This window comes from Scleropages formosus, chromosome 12, assembly GCF_900964775.1.
Source record: "Scleropages formosus chromosome 12, fSclFor1.1, whole genome shotgun sequence".
Taxonomy (NCBI): Eukaryota; Metazoa; Chordata; class Actinopteri; order Osteoglossiformes; family Osteoglossidae; genus Scleropages; species Scleropages formosus.
In genome coordinates this window covers 9285015-9311911 of record NC_041817.1, presented here as the reverse complement: position 1 = coordinate 9311911, position 26897 = coordinate 9285015, and the positions used below count along the sequence as shown (strand labels likewise).

General features: G+C 41.0%; 1 protein-coding gene across 1 annotated transcript in view; it reads right to left on the bottom strand.

Moving 5' to 3' along the window:
• Window positions 1-11312: 11312 nt before the first annotated feature.
• loxl2b (lysyl oxidase-like 2b) overlaps window positions 11313-26897 on the bottom strand; it is a 36993-nt gene continuing 21408 nt past the window's right edge. Inside the window, exons 6-14 of the mRNA XM_018744129.2 lie at window positions 26002-26185; window positions 21311-21462; window positions 19980-20147; window positions 16867-17032; window positions 16269-16509; window positions 13894-14009; window positions 13586-13722; window positions 13253-13364; window positions 11313-12839 (exon numbers count right to left, since the gene is read on the bottom strand). Of these exons, the coding sequence (XP_018599645.1) occupies window positions 12769-12839; window positions 13253-13364; window positions 13586-13722; window positions 13894-14009; window positions 16269-16509; window positions 16867-17032; window positions 19980-20147; window positions 21311-21462; window positions 26002-26185 (1347 nt within the window). The 3' untranslated portion in view covers window positions 11313-12768. The remainder of the gene's footprint in view (window positions 12840-13252; window positions 13365-13585; window positions 13723-13893; window positions 14010-16268; window positions 16510-16866; window positions 17033-19979; window positions 20148-21310; window positions 21463-26001; window positions 26186-26897) is intronic.

The window sequence follows — 26897 nt, the reverse complement described above, 5'->3', positions numbered from 1 at the left end:
GCACTGGTGGAGAGTGCCGGCTGGATATCTGCATGTTTGTTATGGATGTATAAATTCAGGGCTCAAATAGCTAATACCACATCAGTAGAATTAGAGGAGAGAAGTATCAACTAACTGCTTATTTTCTTTGTCTTCTTTACCATAGCCTACTTGTGTGCTTGGAAAACTACTTCCAAATGTCTCTTTGAGGATTTCACATAAGGTACAAGTAAATTCGGTATTTAAACCCACGACCAAAAAGGGATCCCAACCATTTGGGAAGGGGCAGAGATCAACTATGGGAACACTAACATTTTAAAATTAGAATTTTATCAAGCTGTAGGAATGGTTACTTGTTGAAATTATTTTTAAAAAATTAAGAAATAATGAATGCCAATACAGCCTGGAAAATGTGCATTGGTTAGTACCTTTACTATTAAAATAACTTTGTGTAGTTTTGTGACATAGCCTATGGTGGCCTCTGTTTTCTGGGTCTTCGCAGAGGCATTAGACTACTTCTCACATGAAACTGCAATTACATGCTGCCCAGCTAAGCGGAGAAGCCTAAGAGCAGCACAATCTGTTAGTCCTCAGCTTATCATCATTGTGCTTTGCTTGTTTGTACATTGCTATCATTTTAGGTCTCTCCTGAACTGTTTTGTTGGCTAAGTACCTTAATGAAAATAAAATGTATCACACACGTAACCGATTTAGTGTCATTATTGAAATGTTTGTGTGTCAGCTCAAATGTTTAATAAAATTCTTTTTTTTTTTCAGGGGGGGGCACCTTTTAACAACTATAGTACAAAGAGTAACATTTTTCTCAGAGGCTCCCTAAGTTAGACTTTTAAGCCACAGCAGTTGGATGACATAGTACCCACACAACCATTTATGCTATGCATAGTTTATAAATTTTAAATTTTTTTTTTTTTTTTCTTTTTCACCGGACAGGAACTGTAAACACTACAGAGGTGAGTTGAAATGAATCTCTCACTACCAATTCTGCATGTGATTCACTGCCAGCTAGAGGCTAGATGTGGAAATGCATGTAGCTTTCACTCCACAACAGACATCGTTCAGAAAATGGAAGAAAATACAATTATAAATAAAACTGGGGAAAAAAAAATAGCTGTAGTAACTTGGAGCAAGGTACTTAACCTAAGTTTCTTCAGTAAAAGTTGCCCAGCTTTATAAATGGGTGAATTATTGTAAGCAGCTTAACATTTTAAGTCACTTTGGAGAAAAGCATCAGCTAAATAAATGTAATGCAATATGGCTTCGGCAATAAACCGATACATTTTAATGGAAACCTCGAAAGGCACCAGTGAAACGGCTGGATGTGAAGGAAAATTCAGAAGTCGGGGGACAGAAATGCTTAAAGTGAAATGAACCTTTTAAGTTTAGCTTAAGTTTCAAGTTTATTGTTATAGGTACAAGTACCATGTACAAGTATCATAAAATATTGAAGCCACAACCCGGTCCTGCAGATACATCATGCATAATATTCGTAGGATCTGTCCCTACCTCACTACTGACTCCGCCCAAGTACTTGTCCAGGCCATGGTGACTTCCTGTCTGGACTACTGCAACTCTCTTCTGTGTGGCCTTCCTGCATATGCCATGAAACCTCTGCACGACTTGTGTTTGATTTGCCAAAGTGCTCCTATGTATCTCCTCTACTCATCTCTCTGCACTGGCTTCCTATAGCTGCCCGTATCAAATTCAAAACCCTGGTTACTGTGTACAAATGCATCAACAGAACTGCTCCTAGCTATTTACAGGACTTGATCAACCGGTACACCTCAGCCAGGCCCCTTCGCTCATCTACTTCTGCTCGCTTGGTGGTCCCGCGCACGAAAGGCAAAGCTCGGAGGTCCTCGGTTCTGGGTCCGTTGTGGTGGAATGACCTTCCCCTGTAACTCAGAACTGCGGAAACTCTGTCTGTTTTCAAGAAGGGTCTGAAAACCCACCTTTTCCAGAACCACTTTGCCCAAGATCTCTTCAGATCATCTATGGTGTAACTGTTCATGCATCGTAATTCCATAAGCATCCCCAGATACAACCTTTATTCAGCCATTACTCTGATATTGTACTGCTCATTTGTGTATCTTATAATATTTAATTAAAAAAAAAAAAAATTAAAAATTGATGTGGGTATCGGGATTTGTCTGTCTTACGCACCTACTTGAACGATGAACCTCAGTGCAGCAAGTGGTAGGGAACAAACTAGGTTTGCTTGAAACTTTCATGTCTGCAGCTGTCTCCTTCTTTCAATGTAATGCATCAATTGTACTTTTGCTGAGATGTACGTCACCTTAGACAAAAGCGTCTGCTAAATGAATAAATGTAAATTTAATTCTTCTTGAATGCTTTTCCACAGACTATGAACAAAAACAATAGACATACTGCACAAAACAAAAACAATGACAATGAGTAACCCTAATAACAATAATAATAAATAACGTAGCAATAATAACAAGTAACAGTAGACAGCCAGAGAACTCAGAACATGAGAATGAGAATGCTTCAAGTGACAGTGTAATCTTCCAATGTGCCTGGAAGGAGCAGTCCAACTCTAGTTAGAAGGTGGCACATTGATGAGTGTTGTATACTCTTACAGCAGTGGGGTAAAAGCCGTTCCGGTACCTAGCAGTGCGGGGAACGCACTGTTTTCGGAAAAGTGTAATGAATTGTCACACAATGAGTGAGGAGAACAGAGCTTTGCGTCTTCTCTTCTGCTCCTCAAGGTTTCTGTCACTCCGACTGTTGAACGCCTCTTGTTGTCGGCCCATTAAACTCAAACTATAAAATTGTTCCATGTACATCTGTAAAATGTGCTGCTTTTTATTTTCTACCCTGAAACAAAAACGTGCTCTAATTTTAGTATTTTATTTATTTTCCGGTGGGTTGTGAAGAGGTGGAAAGTGCTAACAGTGAGTCGGTACAATATTCCTCATGGTTTGCTGCAACAAGCATGAATATTAGTAATTTTGAGGTCATTTTAGAGGAAACTCAAGATAACCTCTACTCTCCTGACAATTCTTTCAGCCTTGGCTCTCAAGAAAAGGTGTCACTGTGCTGCAATGTGCAAATCCGTCGTGGCTCATATCGATTAAATGGACCCTGAAGCAGGCAGCACTGAAACACCTCTTCTACCTGCCATTCTGCATGTCTTGCAGTTTTCATCGTTATTTAGTAAGAAGCAAACTGTCACACTGGATTTTACTTCGTTTTACCCTCCAAAAAAGAAAATGAGTTGAAAACCTGGAAGCTTTTGTACATGGGGGAAGGCAGAAAAGGTAAGGGTAACGAAAGGTAATGAAAAACAGCAATATGTATCAATATCTGTGCAGCACTGTCCATTATAAACCAGCACTAATGATTCAACTGAAAAGAATAAACCACACACACACCGTCAGAGCCGCTTGTCCCATATGGGGTCATGGGGAACCGGAGCCTACCCGGCAACGCAGGGCATAAGGCCGGAGGGGGAGGGGACACACCCAGGACGGGACGCCAGTCCGTCGCAAGGCACCCCAAGCGGGACTCGAACCCCAGACCCGCCGGACAGCAGGACTGTCGTCCAACCCACTGCACCACCGCACCCCCTATAAGAATAAACCATTTAAATTTTATTGAAAGCTTAATTTTTTTGAATATTTGCAGTTGATTTAAATTGTTTTTGTACTCTTGTAAATCCAAATGCCTGAAAGACATAAGACATAAGACATTGAATGAAAGACTAAAAGAGTGTTGAATGTCTCACACACACACACATTGACTGAAGCTGCTTGTCCCAAGCAGGGTTGTGGCAAACCAGGGCCCAGCCCAGCAACATAGGGTGTGGGCAAGGGACACACCCAGGATGGGTTGCCAGTCTATCACAAGGCACCCCAAGCAGGACTCAAACCCCAGGCCTGCCAGAGAGCAGGACCCAGCCAAGCCCACTGCACCACCACAACCCTGTGCTGAATATACACACACACACACACACACACACACACATACACACACACACACACACACACACACACAGCAAACTGGAGCCTAACCCAGCAACACAGGGTGTAAGGCTGGAGGGGGACAGAACACACCCAGGACAGGGCAGCAGTCCATCACAAGGCACCCCAAGGGGGACTTGAACCCCAGACCCACCAGAGAGCAAGACCCAGCTAAACCCTCTGCACCACCACATCCACCTTCTGTGTTGATATCTAATCCTAATATATGGACACTGAGCTTCTGTCAGATGATTCACAGTTTAAGTTTCTATAACATGGTGGCTTCCAGCTTTGGTGCAGCTCCTCCTTTCCTCCCATCACTGCAGTGTTATGCTCTTTCCTGTCCTCACTCTGCCACTTCTGCGACCATCCCACAGGGTCACTGAGAACTACACATCCATCGCTCAGTGCTTCTTCTGTCAAGCGATAGCAGGAACAACAGTGTGTCACCGTCAACCTTCAGTGCGGAAAGCTGCCATGGGGCTCAGTGGCTCCTCTGCATGTTTTGCACGTTCTGTACATGCTCTGTTTTGTACTGTACTGATGGTGTTTGTGTCTCCCCTAGGTTATCCTCACAGGTCAGTGTCTGGTTTCCTAAAGGATACAGGGATCTGACCAACCTCCCAGCAGAAATGATGCAGAGATGCCACCAAAAGAGCAAGGAACTAGGTGGGGCCATCTATCCCACCAGGTACATAAGGATGGAAGCTGATTGAAACTGGCTAAGGGCTTGGTGGCTACAGGCCAGGTTCATCTGGGCTCCTTGTAGAGGGAACATCTTTGTTTAATCCTGCTTCAGTCAAGCGGAAGTTCACCTGGTCATGCTCTGCCATCTAAAGGCTCTTATTTGCCAGTTGCAGAGTGGGGTAAATTCTCAGCCCTTGCCAACTCCGTCAACTGCCCCGGATTGTCTGCCTGGACTGCACGTTTCCATGAGTTTTGAGGACTGTCCAGAAGATGTCAGTGTTGCACTGCAAAAGGCTTCCACATAGCCAAAGGCAGAAGACAGGATTTTGGAAGTTTGTAATCAAGAGGTACGTGACAGAAGGTCACTCACTCATATTTGAAAGGTTTGTCAGAGTTGTAAATCACAAATCCAGTGTTCTGGGGATAGAAGGGCAACAGCAGTCCCGTCGAATCATCCCTGTTTTATGGGGCACGGTGGCACAGCGAGTAGCACTGCTGTCTCACAGCGCCTGGTAGGTGCAAGAGGATGTGGGTCAGTCCCCCCTCAGTCTGTGTGGAGTTTGTATGTTCCCATGTCTGCATGAGTTTCCTTCCACAGTCCAAAGACATGCTGTTCAGGTTCACCCATAGTGTGTGAGTGACAGAGAGAGTGTGTTCCACTGATGTATGGATGAGTGTATCTGTTGATGATACCCAGCTCTTCCTCTCCTTTCCATCTGGTGCGTCAGACATCTTCGCACGCACTGCTGCCTGCCTGTTGGACATCTCTTCATGGATGTATGATCACCACCTCCAACTCAACCTCTCCAAAACAGAGATTCTTTACCTCCCAGCTGGCCTGTCCTCCTGTCACAACCTCTTGATCAAACTGAGCAACTCACTCATTTCGCCTAGCTCCTTCGCTAAGAGTCTGAGAGTAACAACTAATGCGAGTCTGTCATTCTCTCAACATATCGAAGCCACAACCTGGCCCTGCAGATACATCCTGCAATATTCGTAGGATCTGTCCCTACCTACTACTGACTCCGCCCAACTACTTGTCCAGACCATGCTGACTTCCCGTCTGGACTACTGCAACTCTCTCCTGTGTGGCCTTCCTGCTACTGCCATAAAACCTCTGCAGCTTCTACAGAATGCTGCAGCACGAGTTGTGTTTGATTTGCCAAAGCGTTGCCATTATCTCCTCTACTCATTTCTCTGCACTGGCTTCCTATAGCTGCCCAAATAAAATTCAAGACCCTGGTTATTGCCTACAAATGCATCAATAGAACTTCTCCCAGCTATTTACAAGACAATCAACCGCTTCACACTATCCAGGCTCCTTCGCTCGTCTACTTCTGCTCGTTTGGTGGTCCCGCGCGTGCAAGGTAAAGCTCCGAAGTTCTCGGTTCTGGGTCCGTTGTGGTGGAATGACCTTCCCCTGTCACTCAGAACTGTTGAAACTCTGTCTATATTCAAGAAGGGTCTGAAAACTCACCTTTTCCAGATCCACTTCGCCCAAGATCTCTCCAGCTCATTTACGGTGTAACTGTTCACACATCGTAACTCCATAAACATTCCCAGATGCAACCTTTATTCAGCCACTATTCTAGCATTGTACTTGCTTACTTGTGTATCTTATAATACTTTAAAAAAATAAATAAATAAATAAATTGGTGGGAGGGTATCAGGATTTGTCTATCCTGTGTTTTATGCACCTGCTTGATCAATGAACCTCGGTGCAGTAAGTGGTAGGGAACAAACTAGGTTTGCTTGAAACTTTCATGTCTGCAGCTATGTCTCCTTCTCTTAATGTAATACATAAATTGTACTTTTGCTGAGATGTACATCACCTTAGACAAAAGCGTCTGCTAAATGAATAAATGTAAATGTAAATGTATCTAGCAGTGTAAGTCACCTTGGTGTGTGCGCTGATAACATTACATTGAGTTCATTACAAAGTTGCTTTGGAGAAAAGCATCTGGTAAATAAACAAATGAAAATATGATGCTTTTCTGTCCTGGATAATTTAGCTTTCCCACAATCACAGATTTGTGTCAGTGAAATATTATGTATTCACTTTCATACATTTATCTGTATTGTCTTATTTTTTAAAGTCAGTAAAAATCGTTTAGGTCTTCTCATTGACCCCTTTTAACTACCTGACAATTTTATTCCAGATGAAAGAAAAAAATTGAAATGACATTTAATTTAGCCGATACTCCAAATTCACACGCACACTGTCTGAAACTGCTTGTCCCGAGCCGGGGCTGCAGCAAGCCAGAGCCTAATCCGGCACACAGCGGGTTGGGCTGGAGGGGGAGGGGACACACCCAGGACAGGATGCCAGTCCATCACAAGGCACCCCCAGCAGGACTCAAACCCTAGACCAGCCAGAGAGCGGGACCCAGCCAAACCCGCTGTGCCACCGCACCCTACCATCTACTTCAAGTTGATGCATAATTATTATTTAGTTGTATTTCACTGATGCCTTTGTCAAAAGGATAGTTTACGTATCTTGAAGTACGTACTAGTAGATAAAAAAATGGATGTCTAAATACCCGCTCAGTGTGTTACATTAGACTACCTACAATCATTACAGTGTACAGTAGAAGAAACATCCATCCATCCATTTTCTAGGCCACTCAATCCTTCGAGGGTTGTGGTGGCAACAGGGAGAGCAGAGAAGCCCAGACGTCCCTGTTCCTCACAATTTCCTCTAGCTCAACCTGGGGGATCCCTAGCCACTCCCAGGCCCACTGGGAGATATAATCCTTTCAGTGGGTCCTGGGCCGACCTCGGGGTCTCGTTCCAGTTGGCCGTGCCCGATATACCTCCAAAGGGAGGTGCCCAGGGTGTATCCTTACCAGATGCCTGAACCACCTCAACTGGCTGTTCTCAATGTGAAGGAGTAATGGCTCGACTTGAGTTCTGGATGGCCGAACTCCTCACCCAGTCATGGAGAGTGAGTCCCACCATCCTGCAGAGAAAACTCATTTCAATCTTATTCTTTTGGTCATTACCCAGAGTTCATGACCATAGGTGAGGGTAGGGATGTAGACTGGCCAGTAAATAGAGAGCTTTACCTTATGGCTCAGCTCCCCCTTCACCACTACAGTCCGGTACAGCGACCACGCTACTGCTTCCACCACTCCCAGTCTGCAGCCGATCTCATGCTCCCTTCTCCTGAGAAGCATGAACTCAGACTTGGAGGTGCTGATCCTCATACCAACCATTCCAAGTGTGTGCTGGAAGCATTCATGTGACGGTGCCAGAAGGACATCATCGTCGGCAAAAAGCAGAGACACCACCTTCAGGCCCCCACACAGAATGACCTCGGGTGCGCCTTGGTATCTTGTCCATGAAAACCACAAGCAGGAGTGGGGACAAGGCACAACCTTGGCGGAAATAGTAGAAACACTAAGAGTCATTTAGAGTGCTCACTTCTCTTGAAGTATGTCTTTGGAGTGTAGGAGGGGCACAAGCGGTTTCAGACAGTGTGTGTGTGTGAGTGTGGGAGGAAACCAGGCCACCTACAGGAAACCCACACGAACACAGAGAACATGCAAACCTCAGCGACTAAGCTAGACTTGAATGCACTTCTGAATGAAATAGCTCATAAGCTGCGAGGCTCTGCGCCACTCACTGGTCATCATACCAACACTTATTGGAAAAATGTACTGCTTTGCTTTGATGCTCATTATTTGATAAAGCAGTTCTCCAAGTTTACATCTTTCTTGCATTGCACTGCAACTCAATGATCCTGGTTTAGTAATTGTGTACATTATTTTTGCTGGTGGTAATAACACTTTGGCATATTTGGAAGCTGCTTAGAAAGGCTCTACTGTGGATCTCAAATTCAGACAAGAATGTATTGTACGCCAATTTCTAAATAAATGACTGCTTTGTGAAAGGTGCAGAATTTGTAAGTCTCTAACCATATGTCAGTATGAACACTGAATATGCATGTTTTTTGGGACAGATCTTTGCAGACGTGGGGAACATGGATATTGTTATTGAGAAAGACCAGAATGACTACTGCTGTTTTATGAACGTGCATGTTGAGCCAGGGCTGTCTGAGCATTTCATTGATATATATGACTTCCCTGCAGTGCTTGAAACAGGTGATCTGCTCGATGCCTTTGAGGGCTTTAGGTAATGTATAGTAGATATCACCATGTTAGCTTTCAAATTACTATAAAATTTAGGCGGTACACTTTGAAGAATGTCCTCTCTTTCTTTATCCTTATTGGTTGGCTCTGGTCATAATCTGATGAACCGGATTTAATTTTTCTCTCTTACCAGAGCAGGAGATCTGAAGACAGAAAGGGTTGTTAGCAGCCATACCATCGGGATTTTCTCCAGCAAGTCTGCAGGTATTTTTCTGGGTGCATTCGTAGATGTCTAAGACATGTAATTCTGATAACCCAGTTAGTCTCTAATGGTCATAAACTTCAGATACGATATCAATGTTTTGGATACCTGGGGAAAGCTCAGTGAAAGTTCACATCTTTCTTGCATTGCACTGCAACTAAATGATGAATTTCTATGCTTCCTCAGCTGTTTAACCCTTTCTGTAAGGCACCCTCTTCTGAAAGTACAGAAGTCGACAGAAGGCATCAGGAAATCAAAGAGGAAAGCGGTGAGCTGTGTGTGAAGTATGCAAGAGGTTCCCTAGTTTTACGTGGTATTTATTCTATATCATAATTGGTAAACAGGTACTGTCAATCAGGGAGCATGGTGGCATGGCAGGTTTGGCTAGTGCCCGCTGTGTGGTGTGTCTGGGGTTTGAGTCCTGCTTAGGGTATCCTGGGGTGGACTGGCGTCCTGTCCTGGGTGTGTCCCTTCCCTCCTCGGCCTTGCACTGTGTTGCCAGGAAAGGCTTACTGCAATCCCGCTCAGGGCAAGTGGCTGTAGACATTGGTTGGTTGGTAGGTACTGTCAATTTTTCAAGTCTCATAATAGTTAAAGACACACACACACACACACACACACACACACACACATTTTCAGAACCGCTTGTCCCTTACGGGGTCACGGGGAACCGGAGCCTACCCGGCAACACAGGGCGTAAGGCCGGAGGGGGAAGGGGATGCACCCAGGACGGGACGCCAGTCCGTCACAAGGCACCCCAAGCGGGACTCGAACCCCAGACCCACCGGAGAGTAGGACTGCGGTCCAACCCACTGCGCCACCGCACCCCCCACTAGTTAAAGACATTACATTGTAATTAGGTGATGCTAGCTCAGATCCTAAAAGGAGCACTCCTACTGAACCCTTGAGCAGGACACATACATGATGTTAAAAATGGCTGCACAAAGTTATGAGTGAAGTTATACATTGTTATGAAGAATAATGTGAGATAAGCATTGTAACAGAATAATGCATAATCCTGGTTTGCTCCTGAAAGTAACCCTCATGTAACTTCTTCCAAACATCCAGTAACTGGTGGTTTTGTAACACTGCAGAATAAGGAGAATAGGGTTTATCTTGACTTTCAAGTGTGAACATTTATGTAAATTAGTTGAATTGACTGTATTGTATCTGACAATGAAAATGTAATATGAAATTCAGTATTTTTAACATACACAGCAGTAACACTTGTAACAATGAAACAGTATACATTTCCTGGTTCATGATTTCGGATTTACCGTAATTTAGGGAAGCCAGTATGTGTTTTTCCAGTTAATCTGGCGCATGAGAGGACCTCATAGAGATAGTCCTGTTTCCCAAATAAGGTGCTGAAGGTTCACACAAGTGCGCTTTTCATCCGTTAAACCAACTAAGAGTAACTGTAATGAAAGCTGCCGATTTTAAACTTCTAGCCTTGAGGAATACGTTTAACAGAATTTCTCAAACAAGATATGTAAATAGGGGAAATACTAATCTGATAAACTACAATACAGGGGGTCCTTGATTTACCACCGTGTTCAGTTCTGAGGACACCCATGTAAGTCCAGTCAGTCATAAAGGGATTTTCTACTTACATGGACCATAAGGACATGAACATTTAACATGCATGAATGCTACATTGCCCAACAGGGCTTTTTTAGTATATGTTTTCCACTCATTTTACACATTCATATCAAGATAATACTAATGATGGGAATAATAACAGAAAAAAATAGAATATATGAAATCATATTTTCATGATGTGCTATTTTTAATTTTTATTTCTAAATCTGTTGTCTTCTCCTTTTTCTTTTCAGCACCACCAGAACCCTCACTTTTTCCTCATGATAGCCATTTTAAATAAAAAGTAATTTGTGATTACAAATCTAAAGATTTAAAAATAATACTCAGTTGCTGCTAGACACCAAGGCATTGATGAAGATGGAAACTATAAGAAATATGGGTGCCTTTTGGTAGCACGGCCAGCCAGGGTTATTGTACAGCAGATGCAGCAGTTGTTTTTAGACAATACAACCAAATACAAGGGCTTAACATAACAAGGTTAATGGGATGACCTTCATAAGTACAGTTGGCTGAAATCTGCATGTCGTAAACCCAGGACCACCCATAGTTACATTAACACATGGCATAGTCAAAGCATTAAGTCATAGCATTCATCAAAGCTAATGTCTTCAACTTGTTTCCTTCAATGAGTTTTAAACCAAGAATACTCAGGATCGTTGTTCATAAGAATGTACAAAAATGATGCTTAATAATCAGTATTTTATTATGATGAACAAAAAGGCACTATGGACTTTTACCCTTCTTTCAAGTATAAGCATATGTAACATAACCATTTAGCTGGCAACACGTACCCTCATAAAACAGAGGGTTACAGTTCTGTAGCACCATTACAAAACACAAAATAACATTCACACTAAGCCTTTGATTACACAACTTGTAAAACAAAATTGAAATCCCTGACTTTTACAATAAGTTACTTATAAAATGGTAGCTGAAAATGGTTAAAAGAGTTTATCTAAATGCAGAAAAAAGTTTTTAACTGAAAGAAAAAAAAAATTGCACATCACCACCTTTTCACCAGCTCAGATCTCACATGTCCCTATAAAGCTTGGGAGATTCCGGAAATTTTTTTAATTTGTGTGTTGTTTTGGCACACCATACTGTTTTCTTTATTTATACTTTTAATCACATGATATAATGAAAAATGCAGTCTGTGTTCTTAGCTAACCCCAATAAAGAACTTGCTCTGAATGTTAAGGTAAATGTTATAGCAAAACAGAAGCAGAAATCTGCTAAGTCTAGTTATTACAATGACTTTCAAGATGTTTATTCATTATTCACACTTGTTGGATGCTTGCATGCTGGCTCACAAAAGAATAATTATTTCCTTTTATATTTAACTTGTTAAAGGTTCCTTTATTTTCGACTATTTCACACAGTCTTTCACGCTGTACTTAAAATGCACAGGTAATCAAACCAACCAGTTTTAAACTAACAAAAATTGCTAAGTTGAAAGTACTGAGGGACATAGCATTGGTCCTGTTTCTTTTTTAACTCTAAAAACCCCCTCTGAGGTATTTTTGTGTATTTTGTTTATTGATGGATTCTTGTGGATCTCACAGTAAGTCTCATTAAACTTTACAAGAGTCAGTGCTGTTTTTTTAATCAGGTTTAAAATGTCCAGACAATATAAGCAGTAAAAATCTGCCACTGAAAGTCTTTGTGCACCAAAGAAGTACATATGAATGAATGTCCCCATTGCACAATTTACACACAGGAGCTTCTGATCCAGGTGTATCTTTAAATGATCCAAATGATGCATGAAGACTATATTTGTATGTGTGAAGGGAGCTTTTCTCAGGGAATGTTAAATGTGTCTCTTAAACGTGAGATCAGTGGTTTAATCACTCGTTTACTTGGAAAGGGGTTTTTAGTCTAAAGAGCTGCTGAATTGTTGTTTTCTTAAAAGGGACAGCTGTTTGTTACAAAGCAAGATTATTTTAGTTGCAATATCTGAAAGGTGTGATGGAGGATTTACAGGTTTTCTGTACTCATGGAAGAATCACAATGGACTTGACCTTGATTAGAGGGAAACAGGCATTCATCCAGCTCTCTTTGGGTGGGAACAGAAAGAAGTCTAGTGGTTTGGATGATTTCACTGGATACAAGATGTTATAAGTCCAGGTCCTGCTCTCTCTGCCTCCTTTTACCTGTGGGCCACTTGGTTGTTCAGAAGTCCAGGGAAAGTATCTTCAGTTTCAGAACTGAATGCTCCACCTTCAAAATCAAAATATATACAATTTGAACATTTGGTGAAGTTTGTGGAAGACAACAGCTGGCTCCTTATATGAGAATTCATTACCCTGAAATGGATGTTTCAAAAGGGGGGATTATAGTTGTAATCATATCAGCTAAATACAATTTTTATTTTTTTCCTTAACAAAGACCTTTGAGTGATTTAAGGGTTGATACAGCCACCCATAAAAGCTATTTTTCATGAATTTTCTTGACATCTTTGATCAAGAAAATTCATGAAAGTAACACCAGTCCTAGCAGGTAAATGGTGATCCTTTCTGTCGCTCTTTTCATGGGGTTGAGCACCCGCTACAATAGCATTGAGTTCAAACGATTGTTTCTGTAGATGACAAGTTCTTAAGGATGACATGTTAAGATATTGCATAGAGTCTCACCTATATGACAGCTGTACATCCATATTCGGTGACCATCGTATCGACACCTGCACTTCACGACATTGTTTGTGTAGTCTGATTCAGCCACTTCATAATTGGGATTAATTACTACCTGTATGCGAAAGATTAGTGTAAGTGTTACCCTGAATGAAAAATTCCAGTTACACTGCATTCCTTGAAATATTGATAGGAGCAAGAAGTTCAAAGTAGATTTTTTTTTGCTGGATAATGGGACATATAATAACATATAATAATTTAATAATAATCATTTCCAGTTAAAATAGCTCAATAATGCTTGTTATATATACCCCGTAACACAATAAAAGAAATTACCTGAAAGATGTAGTCTCCAGGTTTCACATCTGTGATATCCACCCACTGACAATCAATGTCATGTCTGTACGTATCCCAGCAACCCACTGTAATGCCCTGCTCACCAAAGTTGGCACACTCATATCTCTTTTCAATTCCTGTCAATTCACAGTGAAGCAAAAACATTCAGAAAAACTAAGCTTCTGGGGGAACACAAGTTCATGCTTTGTCAGAAGTATGTTAACATACCGTATGGAGGAGATCAATTGGAGCTAACCTGTCGTCCAACAGAACATCTAGGCACGTAAATGCCACATGCGCTCCCTCACCTTCGTCACACTCCGAGTCCTCCAGGCAGAAGCTGGCCTTGTGTCCTTCAGCTACCTTGGTGCCATTGAGGCTGAGCAGGTCATAGTTAGTGAACACTTCCATACTGTGGTAGTGCCTGTAGAAGGAAGGAGGAGTTTCTACACATCGGTCGTTTAAATAGATAAGCAATGAAGGAATTAGTGTTGTGAAAACTGATGGAGACACCAGGAGAATGTTACATGGTGGTAGTTGAGTGACTTTGCTCTCAGCTTGGCATGGAAATGATTAACATCTGAATAACTTGCTCCAGCTTACACTGGTTCACATTTACATTTATTCATTTAGCAGACGCTTTTCTCCAAAGCGACGTACATCTCGTAGAAAATACAATTTGTGCATTACATTAGGAGAAAGAGACATAGCTGCAGATGTGTAACTCCTAAGAACAATTAGTTAGTTTCCTTCGCCATATGAACAGACGTTTGGTTTAATGAAGATAAATGTCTTTGTAGATTTTGCTCTGTTTTTTGGGCCCACTGACATCTTCTGACTACATGATACTGGAAGATGTATATCCTGGACCTCTGGACTTTTGCTCTGCTCAGCATTACTCCAGGTTTTATTCTGATTTACTGTCTTTTCTTCTGTTATTTTCCCTGTCTGAAGTAGACATGTTTTTAGAGAATGGTCTTTAATTTTTCACATCTTTATTATTATCTTTCCTTGTTTTCCCAAGGTTGGTATCGCATTATGAATGGGGGTTATTGACAAAATGGTGATTTTCTTGGAGTACTACAAATGCATAGACATTTCTAAGGATATTTAAAGGTAAAAAAAAGTTTCATTTAGCTACACCAATACTAATTGGCTGTGTTCATACCTATATGTGTTTCACAAGATTTTCTGAAGCCACATACTTTTCATACATTTATGATGCCTTGTATGTTAAATTCATGGTTTGATTTCATATTGTGGTCCTTTATGTGTACAGCATATGACACAAACAAAAAATATTGCCAGGTGACGACTGCTCTTTCCTCAGTGGTCCTTTGCTCTGGTCAGCTGTTCCCACATTTAGTCCTCAGAATGTTTTGTGTTCAGTCACAAAGGGTACACCATGTGTTGTTTGTATTTTTCTAATAAAGAAACTGCTGTCAGAAGCATCACGGATGTCTTTTCTTAATATACAATCATTCTTTTGTCTGTTCGGACTTGGCCAGTGCAGACTGAGGCCAAATGGTCCCCTCACTACACTTCACGCCTACCTCTGTCCCACTCTAGACTTTTTTGAATGTTTCCATCAGTAACTGTTGCAGATGATGGTGGGAGGGAACTCTGACTTGTTTCATGGACAAAGGAACAACAGGAGGTCATGCTTTGCACAACTCTTGTGTCTTCAGCTGGGTAACGACCCTTTCAATGTATCTGTTATTAATGTGGGGGGTGCAGTGGCGCAGTCCTGCTCTCCAGTGGGTCTGGGGTTTGAGTCCCGCTTGGGGTGCCTTGCGATGGACTGGCGTCCCATCCTGGGTGTGTCCCCTCCCCCTCTGGCCTTACACACTTTGTTGCCGGTTTAGGCTCTGGCTGCCCACAACACCGTATGGGAGAAGCGGTTCTGAAAGTGTGTGTGTGTGCGTGTGTGTGTGTGTGTATGTGTGTGTGTGTTTATTAATGTTTGTCACACATTTCTTCATCTCTCAGTACTGTTGCCAGATCTGACCCAACATCCTTTTTCAACCACTGGAAGGGTTTAATTTAGATGCATGTTCCCAGTCAAGCCCCCAAAATAAACATTCTGTTTAGAATTACATATGTTTAGAAATTCTATATAATCTGTCGGGCCGACGAGAAGCAGTCAGGTTTGAATTTTTACTGCTTGTGCCATCGGCTTGCGGGCATGATGAGTGACTGTGGAGCTGAATGCAGCAGCCAGTCCAGGAGCTCAGCCGCAAGCAGCTCGGAAACCACATGTGCAGAGCACAAACTTAAACACAACCAGCAGATTACAGGGCACAGCGATGAGAGAATGGAAAATGCCATTTGAACCAAACTGTACTGCGCAATTCCTCTCCCCGGCCATGATCATACGTGTCACCCACTCAGCAGAAAACGTAGTCCAGTATTTAAACCGCTGTTCTACATTGCTTGGGCACCGCTGGTAATTTTTATTCTTTATTTATCTGAAAATCTCATCTAAGTCGACTTATTATGAGTGGATTGTTACAACATACATATTGTGCTGTTGAGAGTACAGCAATGAGATGATACAATCCTACAGAAAGTTATAGTAATCATTTTAGGATGATAGCGAAGGGTGGCTAAGTTAATTGTGTTCTTTAAATGCACAAGAAGTGTTGATTGTATGACATGTACCAGAAGCGTCTGCGGCGCTTGCCTGTGGCAGTCGTGCCAGACCCAGGTTTCCCGGCTGGCCTTGGGCCGGAAGTCAGACTGGCCATTGTTGTGGATCTGGGAGGAGAAGCGAAGCAGGCGCCGGTATGAGTCGGCTGGAACTTGACTGGCGGTGGTGGCGAGGCAGTTCTCCTCGTAGGCGCACTGCAGCATCAGCATGGGCCGGTCTTCCAGGTAGGTCGTGTGCTCCACAATCTGGGGGTTCAGCACCAAGTCGGGGGCCGCTGACGGAAAACCAGACGTGGTTATGCTGATGTTATGGTGCTGCCACACCTTGCACTTAAGCACACTGCCCCCTCCTCACGTGGAGAAACCACATTAGCCATGCCTTCCTCATTTCACTGCAAGTCAGTCTGCACCAGCTCGAATATTGAAATATAAAAATATGCGGTGTGGGTATTAGAAACATTTCACAATCCAAATCTACAATAATCATGCACTTTAGGGTAACATCCCCAAGAAAAAAAAATATACCTTTAAATAGAACATTTCCATTTGTGTGTTTGGGTGGCATTTATCCTATGGCAATGATTTTCCTGCCTAGAGTCTCGTCAAAATAAAAAAGCCCTGGTTCTGCGTACTCTCTGAGCAGGAGACCCCGGCGGCGAAGCGGGCCCCTCCTTTCGGGCAGTCCAGGTGCTCTCCATGGTGCAGACAGTGGGACAGCGACATCTCCGTGCCCGAACACCTCACCCCACTCATCACCACACGGTCAGCGTTCACCTCACCTGGCCAGTACCACGTCTCCTGTAAGACACACAAGTAATTCAAGAAAACCTTTGGAATGAATAAGACACACTCCAATGCTCCTCACCGGGAATCTGCAGACCTGTGATGGAGGGCGGAGAGACAAATTTTAAGGGCAAAAAGTAAGTTGTGATGCTGCTTACGAAAAGCTGCTTTCAGTTTTACCCATCTGTTTATCAGGGTATTTTCCTGGAACAATTCAGGGTAATTGTCTCGCTCACGGGGACAACAAAATCGATTCTTCTGAGACTGGGAGCTGGCACTTTACAGTTCACATTCCTAACACCACCTGCTGTCCTAAATGAAACACTCAGGGTCTGGTGTCAATGCCTGCTGAACAGACACAGCCTCAACACTCTTGGACTGCACTTGTAATGACTTTCTCAAGCTTTTTAAACCAACTCTCTGCATAAAGCTGAATCTATTTTTTCTATACTTTTATCATAGATTACTTCCCTCTTTATTTAACTGTGTCTCCTCAACAAGGTTGGAAGAGTAACTAAAATTTTCTCAATAATTTCACTGAAAGATATAATTGTTTCTCATTTTTGAGAATATAACAGATTAAAGAACTTACTTTCATTGTTTTAAAAAAATCAAGAAAGAAAGCCATGAGAAGAAAGCGTGTAAGTTCTTTGGAGGACCACAAGAGGGGAGCACCTGTACTTTTCACAATAGAAATAAATCTTTTCTTTAAATATTTCCTTTAGTTTATGGAAGCGAGTCCTTTTATTTGGAATCACTTTCTCCATTTTTCCAATGTTTTTATAGTGTGGGACGACAAATTCACACAAAATTTAGCAGCGGTTTTGCCGAGATGCACAATCTAAATGTATTTTCTCTTGGAAATTTCAAAAAATACTGAAAATATGAGCTGTGCCTCAGATTTTTACTGAAACTGGACAGAAAGACAGGGAGAATGATTTTAAACGTTTGTTATAAACTTTTGGAAATGATACCAAAACTAGTCATTTTATGCTCAGAACAATAGCTATTGATGATATAATGTCTTGGTTGCAGAGGTCCGGGGACAAGCCAGTTCTCCATGTGCTGTCAGCTGCAGCCTTCCCTCAGGAGATAGAGGAGGCCACTGTCAGATTTTCCATGTTCCATGTGCTTGCGTCTGGAGAAGTACTTACACATGACTTGGAAAGAGCCCTTGTCCAAGAACACCCATCAAGGCTGTCAGCAAGAAGACTTTTAAAACTTAACCTCTCTTATCCCATATATTACAGCACCTCCACATCTGCCCAGTTATATTTTTTCCATGGCTGTACTGATCCATCTAATAAGCTATCTTTATTTCTGGACAATTTTGCGAAAACGTAAAATAAATAAGCAAGTTTGAACATATGGGTTTTAAGTCTGGATTTGAAAATGTCTGCTTCTGATATTCTGGACTTGGTTTTGAATTAAATTTTCATTGTGTTCAAGAGATGAAGCTGAAATTTTGCAGGTTTATTTGAAAAACATGACCCTTTCGAGATTTAGAAACGCATTATCTATATTACGTTATGAGAATTTGCTTTAGAAGTGAATTCCTAGAGACAAATTATGCCTGATGTGAGCTAAGCCTGCATTGGCTTTCACCATATTGCTAATTCACTGCTAGTAATGACTATTTACTATAATCTGCAGACCTGGGAATTAATTTTCATATCACACTACGATATGCTATTTAAATAACAAAAAGTTTCAGTAAAAGTAGTTTAAGAAAAGAGCCTTAAATGTCTGCCTGGCTGCTTCATTGAAAGATCCATGTAAACAGTCCTGGTCGGCTGATCCTCATCTTTCCGACTCAAGGGAAACTCAAAGCTCACAATCATCTGTAATAAATTCAAGGGAAACTCAAACATCATCACTTTCCCCTCTAAAATACCTGTCTCAATTAAAGCATGCCTCCTTTCCTTGATTCATATGTATTTTCCATGAGCATTAGCCCCAACTAGGATATTATTTTCACTGTCAACTGTATCTATTGTATCTCTTCCCTATTGTCTGAACCAGAGAACAATGCTGAAATCATTATGTTCATGTGTGCCAATGAAAGACGGTGGATAACATTTAAAAAATAACACCTATTACCAGAAAAAGATATTTGTGACAGTAATTTTTTAAAACTGCATTATTACTGCACGATTCTGCAGAAATGACAAAGAGGAGTTCTAGTGGAAGTGGTTGCGGATCAGCTGAACAAGAGCCAGAGAATTACCATGTCTCCTTGAGAAGAGAGATTCATTAAAACAGCCTGAGAATTACATGGTCTCCTTGAACTGAAAGTCCAGCCTTCCCAAAATAACAGCTTTTGAAATAAGTGTGGTTAGTAATCACAGTTTGCAACCAAATGACTTCACACAAACAACGAATCCTAAATGAAAGGTAGTGGTGTGACGTAGTTTTAACTATCCCCCAAATGGACTGCGTGGGAAAGCATGTCAACCCATAAATACAACAAATACAGCTTGTGGAATCATACCATGTTTGACCGAAACACCAGAACCATTACTGTTCGTTTTAAAACCAAGACAATGCAAAGAAAAGATAATAACCATAGCTATTTAGAGAAGGGTTTTCAAGTACATCTAGGACTGCAGAAGATTACAGCTGTTGGAGACCAAACAGTGCTCCTGAACAGGAGAGTGGAATCCAAATGTATTATTCATAGTAAATAGCAATAATAAGTTGTACATGGTGTTTTATTAGTACTTTCAAGATTGAAAAGAAAGACCAGGAGACTTTAGCGAAGGAAAAATGTATTGAAAAATAATCAAGCCACAACATCAAAAAGAAAAGTAAGTGCAAGAACCAGGCAATAAGAAAAGACATCACTCAGTGGAGATATTTTAGTGAGGTGTTTTTTTAATCCAAAGCCCAGGGTGGGATTTAGAACTTAATCTTGCATATGTGTTCTTCTTGGGTGTGTATCCTGTGCACGGGAGTTGCTCACCTGGAAAGCATGGTTGGCAAAGCCCAGGCCCAGCTGCCTACACACCACCATGGCCTCCATGGTACCCCAGCCCTCACTGCACACTGTGCCCCACACCAGAGAGCCATTCCTCTCCGCCAGAACCTCCACACGCCCCTCAAAGGGGTTCCGTCCACCACTAAGACGGAGCTGCAATGAACCAGATAAAGGAGAACAGTAAATTCTACTGTTACAACTTACTCATATCTTCATTCTGCACTACTGCTTTCTTAAGGGGCTTGATCTCAATGCGCAGAGTACAAAGGTCATCTTCTCAATGGCCACCGGTGGTCTACACTTTTCATTCTGATCATCCATAAACAGTTCTGTGCCTAAAAACTATTTAAAAATTGAAAACGATCATGTAACTCATTCTATCGAAATTTGATGTTTGTAGAGCCTTCCATTGCCAAGATGAAAATTTAAAAACAGAAATTATGAAATGTTTTCAACAGTCTGACAATAATGGGAAGACGTGTTCTTTTTCAAATTCTTTTAAAATGTATACATTTTTTGTAGCACATTTTGTGAATATTACCAACCCATAGGGGAAAAAATAACATAAATTTGAATTATTATTATTTCTACCACAAGTATTAACTATTAATATTAATATTTGTCACGCCCCCACACGGAGCCATCGCAACTGTAGCGGATCAGGGCACAGGTGCAGAAAAGCACAGCACCCAGCCACCTCCAGCTGCAGAACCTCTTTGAGCAAAAAGGTATTTTTAAGCAATGTAACACCAGAATGTTTTATAAAATTTTGTAACATAAGGTATAACTTCAAGCTTCTCTTTTAATGTTAAACTCATTTTAAATTTATTTATTCATTGTCAATAACTGGTTGCCTACTGCAGTTCCAGAGCCTGTCCTAGAAACAGGGCTTAAGCCAGGTAGGTTGCAACATGGATGGAAATATTGTCATCATTTGTTTCAGAGAAGTTTATGATATAAGTATCACTGCCTGAGTCTTTCAGAATTACAGTACCTTTCAACCTCTTAAGTCGAAATCCTAAACCTACAGAACTTATTTGGCAATAGGTTTTTAAAATAGTCTTTTGGTGACAATCCTTTTTTTCTTAATAAGGCACATACGATTATTACAATGTGTTATTCCAGCAAGTTTTTGAGGCCTCCTGTAGAGTTTCAGGAGAGAAATGTTAAAGTCTATTTAATGATAATATACAATCACAAACAATTCAAAACTTAACTCACATAGTTGACAAAACTTTGACTTATAGTCTGCTGAAGACACTCACGGGGTTTGTTGGAAGAACAGATCAGAGAACTGTGCTAGTAGATCTCCTCACCCTCTCCTGGAAGCCCATAGCTGGGACATTGCACCGCACTCCGGCATCCTCCTCATGGCTGCAGCCCAGGGAATCCTTGTTGAAGAAACATTCAGTGATAGACTTCTCAAACCCAGAGCACTCCACCTCATTCATGTGGACTGGACCCATTCCTAAAGGCAAAAATTTTAATTAATATCTTTCCTCAACAGGGCAAAAAAAAATGTGACAATATAAAATTATGCCATATAAAATTACAGTTAAACTAAGTTATTGTCTGGCAGATACACATACTAAGAATGAATTTGTATTTGACCCACTCTAGTACAACTTCCAAAGTCCACCATGGCCAGTCCCAAGCCTGGATGAGAAAGGAGGAGTGCTGGGCATGAGGCAGGCCAGCAACCCCACTCCATAAAACCCTTGTGCCACGGGAATGACAGTAAGGAAAAAACACAGCCCAGCAACCATCTAAGCATGTCAGACTCAAATTACAGGTTTTTTCAATCGTTTTGACACATTTCTCCAAATGAATGTAACTGCTCTCAAAACAATTAACACAGCCAACTAAACACACTCTTACCTTGACCAAACAGTTCAATTCCACTGCAAAAAGAAGTACTGCCTTCTCTTCTACTAATGCATTTACTAAAATCAAATACTAACATCAAACATACAATTGAGGGGCCTATTGATTGTATAACATAGTCTGATGTACACACACAAATACATGAATGCAAAAAAACGTTTATCATAAAGTTCTCTACTGAGGAGTTCTGTTGTATGACAGAAGCTACTGCCTCAACATCTCCACAGGTCTCTTCCATTGCTTGAAGAAGACTGTAAGGGTTGCGATCATACACTTTCCATCTCCAAGAGGAGAAGAACTCCTCAGCTGAATTCAGGAAAGGAGAATATGGTGGAAGGAAAACCATCCTGAAATGTGGATGATGCTCAAACCACTCCCACATCAGCGCCAAACAACTACAAAATCTTGATGCAATTGCTTTTGATCAACCTGCAGGAAGAGGATTTCATTGAGCGAGTTCAAAAAAATGTGTATCCTTTCGGTGTTGTATGGCCCCAAGATAGCATTGTGTGCCACAACACTAGTAGCTGAAATTGCGGTAGACATGGTGATGTTGCCTCCGCACTGTCCAAGGACATTGACTGCGGCATGATGGCCAATCACTTTTCTCCCTCTTCTCCTTTTTTATTAAGATTGAAGCCAGCTTTATCAATTTATTGGTACTCAAAATGAGTACCACTGCCATCCAATTCTAAAATCCTCTAGAGTAAGAACACAAGGTACAATAAGTAAGTGTTTTTTAAAGTAATGCAATTGATTGTAAAGTTTATACTGTAACTCTTGCAGAACAGTCTGGGTTCCCCCTTTGACACAGCACTATGCCCAGAGATGCCTGAATTTTTCCAATTACAGTGGAATAGTATATAGACAAAATCTTTGTATTTACGGTAAAAGTGCAGTAATTGTGTGGCTTACACGTACATGAACAAACTGGAATCGCAACTCCTTCACTCTGATGGAGTTCCTCTCAGAGGGCACTTTGTATACCTACTTCATCCGGATGGCATTTCCCCTTACAACACGATCAACTGTATTATATAATAACTGTATATTCTGGAATACTTGGTTGTCCTGTATTATTCTTTGCTTTGAGGCGGATGGTGTTGTTCTGGACCACCATGTCAACAATGGTATGCTCTTGTTCAATTGAAAAGAGTCTTGTTTGTCTACCTGAATGTCGTCAAACTTCCATTCTGACAAATGTTTGGATGAGTACGAACATTTATAGTAGAGAACTAGAGTACTAGAGTCTAACCGTAGAAGTACAATGGTTACTTACCAGTTTTCGCTCTGAAATGTGCGGATAATTGAAGTCACTGTGGATCTGCTTATGTTGGGCTGAACTCTCTGCCCAGCTTCTCTGAAGGACAGACCATGATTTATGACATGGTCAATTAGGGTGGCCCTCATTTCATTTGAAACCCATCTGTACCCTATCTTTCTGCCTCTCCTCCATCCTCTTCCATCCTGCTGTCCCCTTCCTCTCTGCTCATGTCTTATTACATTTTCTTCTCTTGCTGTTTCCACTACACCATTGCCCCCCACTCTACCCATCTCTTCTCCCTCTACTCCTCTCCCTTCTCCTCTTCCTACATCCTCGCCTCGTCTCCCCTCATCTCCCTCTACCTCTTCCATTCTTCATCTTCCTCTACCCTCTCCACCACCTCTCACTCTAACATGTCTTCCTTTTCCCGTTCTCATTCTTGTTTTTATTCTTTGTCTTTTTTCTTTTCCCCTTTTATAGTTGTAGGAATTATGATAACTGTGTAATCAACTAGGAAATTTGCATTTCCTGTGTTGTGTGTATTACTAAATCAGCAGATATCAATTTGGGGCTCATACCATGTATAACTGAGCATTGAACAAATGACAGTTTTGCTTGTTGTGTTTGGTAAAATGGCACATAAATGTTTGTGATTTGTGTTAAACCAATAAAAGACATGCAATTGGTTTTTTCCTCATATATTACAGTTCTGGTTGGCTGTATGAACTGTTGTGCAAACATTGCAAAATTTTGTGCACAGTGTTTTGGGAAAAGTATGGATGTCATTTGAAAGTAGTATGAGATAGACAAGAACTTACAATCTGTTTAGGACAATGAATGAAGTGTTCAGATTCCTGTGTTAATTGTTTTGAGAGCAGTGACCGGAGTTTGGAGTAATGTGTCAAGTCGATCGAGAACAACTAATCAGTTGACTCACATGATTCTCTAATTAAAAATATGAAATATTGCAGAATATAATTCAGACAGGTGGGTTTCAGATGAGGAGCCATGCAAATTGCTTGAATACAGCATCTGCTAATCTGCTTATCTGAAATAAAATGAGCCAATGCTTTGCTGCCATTTTACAGAAGTAACACAACCATCTTAACCAATCAGAACCAAACATTTATCTGAGCAGTGCTAGAATATACTCTATCAAATCTGTTCATTTTAAAGAGTGGCAGTTTATTAACAGTTTTGCACACACTGTCACTGGAAGAGAAAGATAGTGGGACGACAGCTGGTACAATAATTCTAAATCGTCGATATTGAAAATATTCTAAATCGTCGATATTCTGCGTTTTATGCAGCTACTCGTGTGATGAACCTTGTTAGATATGGTGGAAAGAAACAAACTGACTGTACTTAAAATCACACGTCTGAAAATATGTCTCTCTTTCTCCTAATGTAATGCACAAATCATATTTTCTATGAGATGTACGTCGCTTTGGAGAAAAGCGTCTGCTAAATGAATACATTTAAACGTAAATGTACAATAGAGGTTAGAGCTGCAGCCATTAGATCCAAAGGTCACAGGTTTTAACTCCAGCTGCAGTACCCCTGAGCAAAGTACTTACCCTAAATTGCTCCAGTACAGTTACCCAGCTGTATAAATGGGTAAATAACTGTAGGTAGCTTAACAGTGTAAGTTACTTTGGAGAAAAGTGTTAGCTAAATGATTAAATATAAAAAGAGTTTATGTTGTAGTAGAGCCAGTGTCTTTTGGTGATCTGCTTTTTTACTCTGCTTTAAGTCACAGCTCAGAGGAAACCTCTCAGGTGTTTTCCTCTTTACTGTCTGTTGATGAAAGGGATCTTACTTGGACATCAACTGCAAAACTAGTAAAAGATGGATTTTTTCTCTTCCTGTTTTCAAATGAGCATAAATCATGTTTTCAAATAATGACTTTTCCAGATCCAACCAACAATTCAGATTTCCACATTGCCTGCTGTTTCTGTGTTCAGGGCACCATTACTCTGGAATTTACAACCTTTTTTCCTGTCTCAGGGTTGAGATCATGTAGTGAATTCTGTGTTAATTATTGTGATCGTAGTAATAAGTGGAAAAAGAACTGTTCTTTTCCTTTACTCTCCCTTTGTTATGGTGGGGAAAAAAAAGATGTTCTAATGACATGGAAAATACAGTTTTTTTTTTTTTTTTTTTTTGCTATAACCAGGTGCAAACATTAGCTTACAGACATCTATTCTGTAAACTCAATAGTTTTGCTTACAGAAGCAGTATACATAAGGCCAGTGACATACAGTATTCTAATAAGGAAATTTTTATAACTACTGTTGTACTGCTATATATGACATGCTGTATTTTTACTGATGAGAAATAAAACCTTCTTAATTCATATTACCTAACTACATTGTCTGAAACCGACCCACTGGAGAGCAGGACCTGGTTCAACCCGCTGTGCCACTGTGCCACCATACCCCCCCCTTGCAGGAATATTCATATAAATTCCTGTCTGATATATTCACATATTTAGAGCTACTCATAAACAATGCAATAAAATAGAGCACCACATCATCAGTATTCCACATGCAATTAATAATGTTCAAAAGCAATAAAAATACCAGTGTAATTGAGCTTTATTGGTTTTGTCCACTGTTTTAATAGAATAGAGAAACCCTTAATTCCAAAGAAGGGACAAAATGTCCTGACAATATCATCTGCAAATCAGTTAAAGTTACTTGAAACCCTAACATGCCAAAAACTTGTAAGCTGTATGTGATTTACATTTAATTCTTCATTTCTGCACTTTAACTGAGGGAGAAATAAATTTCAGAGGTAAAAAAAAGAACGAGAATAAATGTTCCAGAGTGATTTGTGAGTGAGACCTCTCCATCATACCTTGTCCCAGGCGTCCTCCGGTCAAGAACTCCTTGGCGCTGCCGAAGCCCAACTCCCTGCACACCACTGTGGCTGAGATAAGGTTCCAGTTATCATCGCAAATGGTGCCCCATTCGCCATTCTTGAGCACCTCCACACGGCCCTCCCCTATGATGGCGCCACCCTTCAGGCGCACCAGAGGATGCTGGACAAGTGATGAGGGAAGGATGAGAGAATCAGAGGGATGGAGACCAGTTCAGCCGCTCCAGATTCATGCTCTCAACAAGGCAAGCAGAACATCAGGCTAAATATTTTCAATATTAATATTTTTTACATTTATTCATTTATAAGATTATATACATCTCATAGAAAGTATTGACTAATATTTATTCCTGACTGTGTCTTTCAGTGTGACTCAAGCGAACTGGGCTGAGGCACTGAGGTATACACACTGTAAACACTCAGAAATTCCTCTTTTATGATGTAATAATTGGAAAAGCATTGACAATAAATAATAATTAATAATATATTTATAATTAATTATATTTAATTATAGGGGACACACCCAGGACAGGACACCAGTCCACCGCAAGGCACCCTAAGCAGGACTCAAACTCCAGACCCACCAGAGAGCGTACAGGCCAAACTTGCCACACCACTGTGCCCCCTGCATTTATGAAGTATTCAAACAATATTGTACTCAGCCCTTAAATAACACGGTACTGTCAAAAAAAAATAAATAAATCTGCAATTGCTTATTAAAATACAGTATATATGCTTTTTCACACAACAGTCTTATTTTTTTGTACAATGGCATTTTTCCACCATTTTACTTCCACAATGATTATTCTATTTTGTGTAGTAGCATCACTGCTCCTATCAAATATTTAGGGACAGAACCCTAGGAACAATCCTTA